The sequence below is a fragment of the Castanea sativa genome, chromosome 9 (assembly GCF_040712315.1).
Source record: "Castanea sativa cultivar Marrone di Chiusa Pesio chromosome 9, ASM4071231v1".
NCBI lineage: Eukaryota > Viridiplantae > Streptophyta > Magnoliopsida > Fagales > Fagaceae > Castanea > Castanea sativa.
In genome coordinates, this window is record NC_134021.1 from 8,374,670 (window position 1) to 8,387,143 (window position 12,474).

General features: G+C 33.3%; 1 protein-coding gene across 4 annotated transcripts; it reads right to left on the reverse strand.

Moving 5' to 3' along the window:
* Window positions 1-2,185: 2,185 nt before the first annotated feature.
* On the reverse strand, window positions 2,186-8,031 carry LOC142611197 (aspartic proteinase 36). Of its 4 annotated transcripts, none has more exons than XM_075783242.1 (10): window positions 7,554-8,031; window positions 6,937-7,066; window positions 6,582-6,832; window positions 5,953-6,180; window positions 4,964-5,126; window positions 4,343-4,416; window positions 4,151-4,244; window positions 3,970-4,033; window positions 2,889-2,960; window positions 2,186-2,783 (listed from the first exon to the last, which is right to left on the reverse strand). In XM_075783242.1, exons 1-10 carry the CDS (start codon window positions 7,781-7,783, stop codon window positions 2,632-2,634), a joined length of 1,458 nt encoding a protein of 485 aa, XP_075639357.1. In that variant the 5' UTR covers window positions 7,784-8,031; the 3' UTR covers window positions 2,186-2,631. The 4 variants fall into 4 exon arrangements, 2 of the variants coding, with proteins under 2 accessions (XP_075639357.1, XP_075639356.1); XM_075783241.1 differs by having other exon boundaries at window positions 7,545-8,005; XR_012839978.1 differs by having other exon boundaries at window positions 2,738-2,783; window positions 3,954-4,033; window positions 7,545-7,920.
* Window positions 8,032-12,474: the final 4,443 nt, after the last annotated feature.

Below are 12,474 nucleotides of genomic sequence, written 5' to 3' on the forward strand. Positions count from 1 at the left end.
GTTATTTGTTTAAAATAATTAATTATAATTTTATTATAATAAAAAAATTTCCCTGATTATATTTTTGGTTTTGATCAAACAAATTAAAAACAAACAAACAAACACTGTTGTATATATAACAGCTTGGGGAAGTTTCAAGCTTTCGACAAGACCAAAGTTTTGGGCCATTCCAGGCCTGGGGTTGAGGCTTGTCTGGATGGAGACAATTGGGAATCGTAATGGAGTAATTTTGGGCCTATTTGAGTTGCCCAAGAATTACCCAGTACGCATTATTATGTGATAAGTGGGCTTTCCAGCTTTACTAAACTTTTTCCCCCTATCCACAAAGAAGAAGGAAAAGGATGGCCTTTTTATTGTTTAGGTCTCCATCCTCCTCCACGTACGCAAGGAAAGGAGAAAAAATTGCAATACTGTTGTTATGTCCTTAAGCATATTTTTTTAGCTTTTCATCAAATTTTTTACTAATTATTGCCTTCTAATATTTGCCCTCTTGCTTACCAGTTGCAATACTACATTGTCTTCATTGCTTGTATCCCCTACATTACTTTGTTTTGTTGAACCATCAAATTATAAAAAATAAAAAAATTTGATACATCGATAGTGGCTTGGGGGTGAGCAGATTTAAGCCCTATTTTCGTTGGAAGTACTAGAAAGTATCAATTGAGTTACAAAGCTCTTAACAATCACAGTATTCAATTTTATCTAAATAAATAAATAAAATTATCATGTCTTACACATTATCTATCTTCCATCTATCTATACTATTAATAACAAGATTTCCTGTTTGGTTTTCAACATTTTGCGTACTATAATACCCTCACACAAATTCTTAAATTCTCTAAAATATCATTATCTTTTAGTTAAAAGAGCAATTTATTATTCCTAAGTTATAGGTTTTTTCCTTTATCTTCTTTATTCGGCTTAAAACTTAGGATACTATCTTTATCTCATTTTTAAACATTATTCCACGCTACTTTACCTCTTTCTCAACCAAAAAAAAAAATAAAATAAAATACACAGTTATTTATATATCATTTTTAAACATTTTTTTAGAAAGATATCATTTTTAAACATTATAACATTAAACCAAAAAACAAATAAATAAAGAAGAATATTATTGCACGTGCAAAGCATGTTTATCGAGTCTAGTCATTAATAAAGTTTTGTAAGTAATTATTTTTAAATTATTTTGAATTTTGCTATTTCCATTTAGGGGGTGGGGGCATAAGTCACAACCCAGAAATCTAGCAATTGAGAACCCAAATATTGCCCACCGCCCATAGGCCATTGGTAAGTATCAAAAAGTTCCATAAACTTATGTAAAAAGAAAACAACAAAATCAAATCTAGATATGATGATAAATATGCAGGCATTCATACTATATTCTTATGACTTTAAGGCATGACCTACGTTTGTTTATGTCATGTGATTGTACCATTGTCCAACTTGTCCACCTAATACCATAAATGCTATAACAATAATAATGATCACTGAATTTTCATACCCCCTTCCTTCCGAATAGAATAACAGTCACCTCATTTGAGTCCACCACAACATAAAGAAAAATAGAGGATGTGATAATTTCGATGAAAATTTTCATTGCCTAAACTTCTTACAAAAATACTAATAAAACATCTTAGTTGTGGCTTTGTGAAACTTTGGCCGCTCCCGGTAATTATTAGATACTCATGAAATATTCAATAATTTTTACTCTTTCTTGGCTTTTATTATTATTGTTATTATTATTATTATTATTATTATTATTATTATTATTATTATTATTATTTAATGCAATATAACCCTCCCAAAGTAGACTCATTACTGTAATCTAAAAAGTATGGATAGGAAATATATGGATAACATGATAATTCTTGAAAAATTAGACCACAATATTGTAGGAATATGAGGATTAATTAAATAAATAATATAGTTTTATTTATTTTGGGCCTATTTTAGGTTTATTTTAATTTTTCCAAATAAATAACGATCAATTTTTTTTTTTTTTTTAATCTGTGTTTGACACCTCAAATTATAGTGAGTCAATACTTCTTGGTTTTAACATACCTGTTTCCATTACCAACTCTCCAGAAAAACTCAATGGTCATCCCTTGATGTTTCATTTGAGATATTATTCAAAAAGAGCAGACTGGGTCACTGGAATTATATTTACCATCCCAAATAAAAGAGTAGAACCAGTATGAACATTTTAACACTTCCAAACAAAGATAGATGCTTACAAAAATTACCTCAATTTGAACAACATACAGCTTTTCTGTTTCTTCAAATGTTGCAGGCTTGTAGGTACACAGAATTTCCTTCTATTTCCAATGTTACATAAAATGGTAAAACCACTGAACAAAACTACTAAAGGGGTAATTTACAATTCTCACAATGCTCTAGAGGATCCTTAGGAGAGAGCCGAATTTCCGGTAAAGAAGAATATAACACACCCCCCATTCACTGGCAATCAGAACTAGAGCAGACTTATATAGTACAGAGCAGCTAACCTTCCCCCAATAAAATAATAGCAGCAAGCCTTGCTGATCGCTGTAAATAAAAATCAGCAAGCCAATACCTTTTGAACAAAGAATGAAAACTAAAACCTAAGGTATAAATTCACCAAAATTGGAACTAATTTAACACCAAAGTATAAAATAGGACACCGATAATGCCAGTAGGTAGCAGTTCAAAGAGTGTGTCTCTTGTTGAGCTGCTCACACTCAGCTGTCCTGCATTGAGATACTCCTTCCCAGAAGTTATAGAGACATTAACGGACAAGGAACCTGAAAAATAAAATGTCATATATATGACAAAGATGTAGAATCGATGTTATTTCTTTAACAGAAAATGTCAAGAGTAAATAAGGATTCATGATCAAATGAACTTACAATCATAGTTTGCCCAACCAATCCGCTGACGAGCTAGATCATACACAAAGATCTTATCTTTCAGAACAAGATCTGTTAAATGAAGAAACCAACAAGATTTGTTAGGTTTGATGCACAATTAATTTTATGGAAAGACACAATCTCGCATTTATGATTAGAGTACACACTGATTCATTCTGTATAATTTTGAGAAAGATGCTAGGTATTCAGAAAGCATTGAATTTTTCACCAAACAACACTTGAACAAGTTAATCACAGATTACCATTGACATTTCTAACATGCATTGTAAGCCCTCCCCCCCCCCCCCCCCCCCCCCCAAACAACACTAACCTAAAAAAAGAGAGATTTAGCTGTGGTAACTTGTTACAAGTTGTAAAGACCAGTGGAACTTATTGTTGGTATGGATAATTATGTAGGCAAACAATGAATTAAGTAAACTAATGCATAGTGCTGACATTCTGATTGATAATCTTTAATAGACATGAAAAAATTCACATGACATCAAATATCTCCCCATGCTACAGAATGTTCATTATGCCTAAGACATGTATAAATATGTTTGTGTCTGTGTATGTATCAGAAGTCAGAATGAAACTACTATAAGGAGAGAGAGCTCCCCCTCCTTTTTCCCCAAAAAATAGGGAAAGTGCCTGATAGGCAAAACATAGCACTGAGGGACAAATGAATTCTACTCAAAATTGGTGGTTGCAATTGCCACAACCTCAATTCAACAAGTCACCATTACCATCTATAAATGTTTAATCATACCATGCTACATCGTGGAAACTTGCATCACTACATAAAATGGAAAATTACTCGGGTTGATTTTATAATGTGATTTTCATGTTTTCAGAAAACCAACTATATTTTGGAAGACTTTCAGTAAAGAAATTTATTGAAAATACTTCAAATGCATTTTCTGGTGCTTTCAACAATGTAAAATTTCTTATGAAACGCTACCAAAGAGGCCCCAATTTGCAGCATGTGCCAAAATAATTGAACACTCTCTATGTCCTAAAGAAGGAATGTGAAATACATGGGAGTCAAAGCCAATTGCTTCTTACTAAGTTCAGGTCTAACCTCCTAAAATTGTTACCCCTTCCTGAACTCTCTGAAATCCAATGCACCACATTGCAGCACCATCCTGTAGCAACAAAATGACCCATTAGAAGTAATGGCACAAGTTAACTAGCACCACGTCTAGTTCAATAATTTAAGGACAGAGTAATATTTTACCAACAGAGAAAGTGGAATAACTTACAGTGAAACCAAGATGGACAAGGTACTCTTCTGGTTTTAATACCATGGATGCACCCGCAAAGTTTAAACTAACTTGAGGAAATATATTGATTCCACTGAATAAAATAAAAGGATTTTAGACTAAAGAATAATTTCGGAAGACATAAAAGAACAATAGAATTCATTATTTGAAACATAAAGTTATAGAACAAACCTAGTGGAGACTAGATAACATTGGTTTCCTTTTGAAATGATGGGAGTCACAGATTGTTGAACATTCGCAGTTATCTGTACATTCAACGAAAACTCAACTTTTAGTACAATGAAAGTAAATTTGACAAAGTTATTCTACAAGGCAAAGCAGCTTTTAGCCAGCGCCTTGAAACCAGCCCATACAGGAAACCTAGTGATCCTTCCATAGAAAGATATCCAGCCAAAGTGAAAACTAATTTTAAAAATCGCAAAAATTAACTGTGAGATGATGATATTTTCAAAACCAAATGAACTATTTAGACATTAACAAGACTAAGTCTATTTCATTAGAATTATGTCATGAGAATGGAAACATTATCATAATCACTTATTATAAAGTCCATCATATAGATAAGGCTATTAATTGATAGCATCACATTTTCAAACAATAAACTGGTAATGGAAGCTCTAGTTTGTTAAAGTACAATATGAAAGCCCTTTCCTTTATCACTAGTCTTTTATCTTAGTGGGAACTATTTGGAGAATAGGGCAGTGGTCATGATTCAGTTTTATTAGCCCATGCCATCAGTATTCCAAGTCAATCTTAAGCAAATTTCAAAAGGGAAAAAAAATGCAAACTTACAGAACTAACAAAAGGATCGTAAGCTTCAGCCACAAGGTACGCCAAAGTTGTTCCAGAATCCACAATGGTTCCTCGATTGTTTGATGTTGCAAATACTGAAGGATCAATTGGCAACAATTGTCCATTGACAGCAATGCTTTGCAAATATAAATTATAATGAGGCCTGAAAATTTGAAGTGGAAACCATTAAACTTACTGATAAATTGGCATTCAAGTTTTCAATTAAAGCTGATGAAAATCTCTAACAACAAGAATAAGCATGGGCCTAACAAATACTCTACCAAAGCAAGTAATGGAACTCAAGCAACAAAATAACTTTACAGTGAATAAAAAGAAGTATATTTATAAAAAAAATGCAGTGATTTTAAGGCACAGTGGAAGAACTTCACGCTACAAGTATTTTAGATAGAGCTACTAGCCTCTCAAAAATATAGTGGTCGTAAGAAAATAAGAGGTCGTACTAATATAAACACACTAATAGTCACTATAACACTATAAAAATTTTAATCCTAATTGAAACATGCCTCAAGATTCAATTTTTACCACCCTTTTCAACCAACTAGATTGCTACCAAGTGTCAACATATTTGGCTTGATAACATGCATACAAAAGTTAGATCAGGCAAGCTCCCAATTGAAGGTCAATAATGAAGCATTTGGTACTAGTCATTGACATTTTGCATGCAGAAAACAAACCAATGCACAAGTGGTGCCGGAATGAATGCAACTAGGTTCTTCCTATGGCATTGGCTAGCGAGGCATAGTCAAATCAGCCTTCTTTTTCTTTTTCTGTCATGTGAATTTAAGCAAAAATCTAATAAACTAAAAATGTATAAATACACCAAATAAATAGATATAAGTGCCATAAAAGCAGTAACTACTAACTTAATGCCTAGTTTCCTATAATTTCCACTTCATACAAATATAACCCAAATGTCAGAGTAAAGAGCATTGGCAATGAAAAGAAAGTTTTATGGGAAGAGGACATACTGTGATGGGACAAGCGGACTATATGCAATGCCTGGCTCCAAAATCTCACCAAGAACCAATATTCCCCCACCATTGCCATCTCCTTTCAAGCAATGGGAGAACACTTTGGGTGTTATGCCACGAGATGACAATTGTGAAATAACGGAAAGATCACCCTGTCCAAAACCAAAAATCCCATCGACTGCTTTATCTGTCTTAGTTAAATCCCCGGACTGATACGTGCTACACCTGCATCCAACACCGCCCCTAAAGTCAGTAAGATTCAATCAACAAAACCACATGGATAGAATGTGAGACTAATAGCAACAATAACAAGATCAAGAAAATTGATAGGTAGAAAAGTCAACAACTCCTAGTCTGTTGCCAAGTAACTAAACATATACTTATTTACATAACTTAGATGAATATGTGAGACTGGGTTCACAACTCTCTATATGAATTAAAAGTTCATTGCTTTTTTTTATAAAGCTACTGCAGCCATATGTATTCTCCATAAACAAACAAATAAGCAAACAAACAAAATTGATTTATATCTTTAGCTTAATGGACTTTTTCCTTAACTCTTCCTTCCATCTCTTCCATGTATCTTAGTTACAAACACCATTTTTGCAAAAGCCATGGAAGCTTACCCAAAAACAATGGGTGCCGAAGAGTTAACGGTCGAAGATTGCCCAAGAACCATGTCAAAATAAAGTGCGTCGGACACATAATAACCCGATGTCCCACTTCCATCTCCATATTGAAAAGAGTAACTGCACTGATTATTCTGAGAAGAGCAAATAGTGGCTGCACTTTGCAATGCAGAAGTGCACATTGGATCTGAGCATGGCACCAGTGCAGCAGTTGATGAGCTAGCAGCATCAAAGAAATTGAGCTGAATCTGCACCAAATAACAAAGTGCAAGTATAAAATTGCTTCTTTATGCCACAAGATTAAAACAATGAAGGGTCATCACAAAAACAAGTTAAAGAGACAGAATCTAACTCCAAGTGCACTAGATTGGGGGCAATCACTGCAGGAATTGCAAGTAACCCACAAGATGTCACTCCCTGTATCAATCTGCACATTGAATTCTTTTGGAGGAGAGCCCAATTTTACTTTTGTGAAATAAAGCCTACACAAAAATCATGAACCCATGTATTGAAGATCAATCAGTGCTTGCCCAAAAAAGAATTCCAAAAAAAAAAAAAAAAAAACATTTTTCAAGGTACCCATTACAGCTCAAACAGAAACAACAAAGCAAATATCTAACTCCTATATTCAAACACCCAACAATTATCAATAACTCAGTTTTAAGAACATGTGCTCATCTTTCAAGAATCAACAAATAGACCACACAAGACTCATTCTTTCTTTACTTTTTCCATTCTTTTCCATGGAGCCAAACAGAACAGCACAAAAAGAACAAGACAAACTCAATAAATACACACAGTAACTAATAAATACACCCCACAAAAACCGAAAGAAAGGAACTTTACCCATTTAACGCAAGCACATTATAAGCAATAATAATCATAGCTTAAAGTTTTTTTATATAAAAAATCAATGAAAACCAAGAAAAACAAAGAAAGGCACATATGACAAAATGTTACCACTCATACCCGACGAAGTAAGGATCGGAGGAGCCTTGGACTGAGAAGTCTACAACACCACCCACAGAGCCTTGCAAGATTCGAGCGTGTCTAGCTCTGTCTCTGGCCCTGAGCTGGTCGAGCTCGACACGGTGAGTTAAAGGGAATGACCTCTCCAGAGGGAGAAGGAGAGAGTAAACGACCGACACGGACACGGCGGCTAAGACCGAGAACAAGGGTACTACGAAGTAGGCTCGCATTTCGGTGCGTGTATTGTGTGTTTCGAGAGACAGACAGAGAGAGGGAATTATTAGTGGAAGAGATCGAGGTGGTGCTGCTGTTTGTGCTTGTGTTGTTTGCTTTTTTGCATTTCAGAGGGAGAGAGAGAGAGAGAGAGAGAGAGAGAGACTTTGGGGTGTGAGAGACACAGATAGAGAAAGAGAGTGGCACACGACAGAGATAGATAGAGAGAAGTAGCGTATGTACTATAAACTATTAAAACTGAAGTGGCAAAGGTTTGGATTTGGATTAGATATATATAGCTTTGTTTTAACTTTGGAACTAAAATGAGTTTTGGGGACTTACACGCTTCAACTTCACACTTCACGGGTTATGTGTACTGTTGTGGGGATTTATTTTTTAGTGTAACGGGAGTGATAAAGGGGCTTCAAGCTTCATATTCCAAAAATCTATTCCTTCTATGGCTAGCTGGTGATTGGCTAATTTAGTAATGAAGTCATAGTTCAATGGGTTATAAATTTTTGTTTTTTTTTGGAAATGGGATTTGGATTCCAATGTGTCTAGACGAAAAAGAATTTGGGTGGTGATCTAATGATAGTTACAGACTTACAGTATTCAAAAGTGATATTGACTTGGTTGTTGGTGTTTGTTCCGAGCCTTCCATGTGTCTTTCACCAAAGTGAATGGAAAGAGCAACGGCAAAAACACAATAAATCTCACAATTTTTGTCACAACTCCTAACGTGATGAGTGAAAGTGTTAAGCTACCATCTGACCTCTATCATTCGCAGCTTGCCATATATCAAATTGTTACAAAAATTATGAAATTAGTTGTGTCCTTATAATTTTCGAATGAAAATACTATACCAAATGACAAATTGGTCGTGGTCACACGTTATCATTTTTTTAAATTATGATTATATATAAATATAAATTTGAGGTTTATATAACCTTGCTGGATTTTCAAGCAATTGACTTATTTGGTCAAAACTTGACATAAATTTAGAAGTTATAGATTCAATCCACTACACTATTGGTCAATTGGATTTTTAGGAGTGCCTCATGCATAGAAAGTGAAATGGTCTAGTTAAAAATTGAGACACCACTTTCTTATATTAAGAAAATTTTAGTTTTATACTATGGATGAGAAAAAATGAGTTATTAGCAAATTCACACATCTTGTTTTGTTTCAAAATAAAATTTTTTTTTAAAAAGAAGTTTTAATTTTGTCGATAATTTTAGTTGGAATACAATTCTTTAGTGTCATTTGTTTTTCATTCTATTCAAAACTGTCTTTATTGTTTAGTTTAAGGAAAATATTAATTGAAGACCTAAGGATATTAATTTAGGAAATGTTTTTAAAAACTTTTTGTGAAAAAAGAAAAAAAAAACAATTAATTTTCTTACAGTTTTTTATATTTCCAATGAAAGTTGTAAGTGCACAATTGCACCTGGCCCCAAGAACAGTTATGGGCTCAGGCCCAATGAGCCTTAAACAATATGAATTTGTAGAGTGTGGGCTTGAAACCCAGGTTAGAAGTGTGTGAGGATTAAATGACAAACTAAAGACTGCAAGTACTTGGAAACAACAAGGAATGTTGTAATTCAGCCTCCTCGGATGTAAGCCGAGAGTTGTTCTTATATTATATCTTTCTCTTTGTTTCTTTTTCCTTTTAGGTTACAAAAAGTCCCCCTTATTTCTCTTTTTGGCTCCTCCTTAAATACTCCTCTTTTTAATACTTTGTACACGTGTTGCCCCAACCCCCCCTTAGCCTAGATATTTCCTTTCTCAGTGCCTTTGAATAGTAACCAGAAGTTTCTCTTCCACTGTTCAGGTGTCACTTCCCCATAAATGCGGCCAGGGTGGTAGGTGCAGGGTCTTTAATGTGGAGGTAGCAGCCTTTATCTTTGACATTTCTCCAACACCGGTGCTTCTAGGACATTCAAGGGTTCACCCCCTTTAACCATTGGTTTTGTCCGTGTCCTTCCCTAATCTTTACCATGAAGTCCCAGGTTCTTCGGTGTCAGTCCGAAGGGAAAAATCATCCTCGGATGGATCCTCGGACCCTCGGCGTATGGGCCGACCCGTAGTATTTAGAAGTCCTAAACCCAAGAGCAGGTCGGCCTTCCTTATCATGACCCAACAGCCCATATTCCCATCAAGGTCCTTTTGCCCCCCACAAAAGTGATGTCAAAATTTTTGTAAAACTATTTATTAACAATTATCCTGAATGCATCCACTAACATGACCCTTAGTTTAAATATTTTTCCAAAAACATAAATTAAAGATAAGAAAATTACTTTGACCAAATGATTAGGAGACAAATTCAAATAAAACAAAAATATAAAGAGTAAAACAATCAAATTAAAATGAGTTGTTTAGTATATTTAACTTATTGTCCAACTTTTTATTCATAATTATAATGATCCAAAATTTTAACTCTATCAAATTTTTAAAAGGATGGTTTTTTATGGGGAAGGGGGGAATCTTTAAGCGCACACATAGTCATACATGAGACTAGTCATTACTAGAAAGGAAATTTATCCTAATCCCATTATAAAATTTTAATGTATGAACAAAAGATTTCATTTTTTTTAATTATGTATAGACAATGCTTTAACAACCAAAGGATTTTTTTTTTTTTGTTGAAACAACCAAAGGAATTTGTTAAAACCATGTGTGATCTTAAGAAAATATATTGTTCTATTACAGTCAAATAATTAAAAATAATATATTTTTAATGAAAATGATATTTTATTCAATGGGGAATCCAACTAGACAAAAATTAGAATGGTAACTAAGGAATGTTTTTCCAATATAGATTAAAAAAGAAAAAAAAAAAAGTTACAAATTAGAGTTTGAAACTTGAAGGAGGGATGTTTCAAGGTACATGTGTAGTTTGTAGTTATTAGGAGACTTTCTAGTCCTTGCCCGTTGTAGGGTTTAGAATTAATAACTTATGTACGGACCGACCTTAGCACGCCTTTCTTGACCATCCACGACTAGCCAAGTCTTCGCCACACGGCCCACACCGCACCTCGGCTACGGCTACTTCAAGCCACCATGCACGCGCTCTGTTTGCGAGTGTGATCACCAAACCCAAGACAGCTTCCCCGAAATGGGGTCCACCGATTGTGAAAGAAAAAGATATGGTAGCCGTAGAGTCCAAAATCCAAATATGAACAACGTTATTGAATTCAACCACCAGGCAATTTCTCTTTTCTTTTTTTTTAATTCCTAATATTTTGGTTAGATTAAAGGAAAAACTATAGGTACTTCCCAAGTTCCAACATCAACATGGCAACGTACAGTGATGTAATACTATTTGTCCAAATAAAAAAAAACTATTTGTCATGTTACCCTTGGTTGATAGTATTTTTCTTTTACCAATTTTTTTTTTTAAATTTAAGGGCTGTTGAAAATTTGAAATACTCATTCCAATTTTTTTTTTTTTTTAATTTTACAATATGAAACGTATAGATCAGATTCATGTGTATTTTAATCATAAAAAACAATTAATGTATACTTCTATGGGGTAAGAAACTGAAAAACAATTAATGTATACTTCTATGGAGTACAAAACATTATAAAAAAAAACATTTTGTAATAAATGATACAACGTTCGTATAAAAACTCAATAAATGAGAGAGTATGTATAAAAATAACTACTCACAAACGCATGTTTTTTATTTGTTAGTGAGATAGTTATTTTTTACTGATATTTCATACTTATCGCTGACATTGTATCATTTGATACTAAATAACTGCTCTAAAACATGAGCAGTACTTATTTTACCCATATTAGAAGATTCAAGCACTCAAGCCATCTATCCCTATTCTCCAAAGGCTCAAACAATTAAACTCTTCAATCAAATAATTAAATTTAACAATGTGTTGTATTTATCAATAAATTAAAATTTTTAAATTTAGTTGTCCTTGAAAAAGATTGTCTTGTTTTTGTTACATTTGAGGAACCATCCTTAAGTTTTTCCCTTTAATTTATATTCAATTTTTTAAGCACAATTGTACGTTTGTCTTCTTCTTCTTTTTTTATTTTAATTTTTATAAAGTACAATAAACAAATAAAAGAAATTCTCTCAAATGAAAACCTATATTTTTTATACATCAATAGCTGTGGATGAGAAGATTTAAACCCTATATGTTTTTATTAGAAATACTAAAAAATATTAGTTGAGTTACAAAACTTTTGACAACCGTATATTCATTAAAAAAAGTAATGGAACTCACATGATTTCAAGTTATTTAAAATTTTGTATTAAAAGATGAGATAATTTTTAAGTTTTTTTCCCCAAATATAAAAAAAGGGATTAATTCAACTTGAACCCTTCTATCTAAACCCCACACAAAGGGACATAACTTGATCAATTAAAAGACCATTGATAATCTCTATCATTTTATTGTCATCAATAAACACTTTCTCTAACAAAGGCTTAGTGCATGTACATCTACTGACCTATCGTGTCAGTCACGCTTGATACAAATTTAATTCATAGACATATTTTCTTTTGCAGCCATGGAATACTGCCTATTTTAAGTATTAACTTGAAGTATTCCGTACTCAAATCATTTTGCATGAATTCTAATTTCTTCATAAAGGTTGACTCTTTACCACGTTTTAATATATTATTATATGATTGCTTTTCTTGTAGAGACACCCGTTCCAAGAGAACAACTTTTCTTTGTGTTCAAA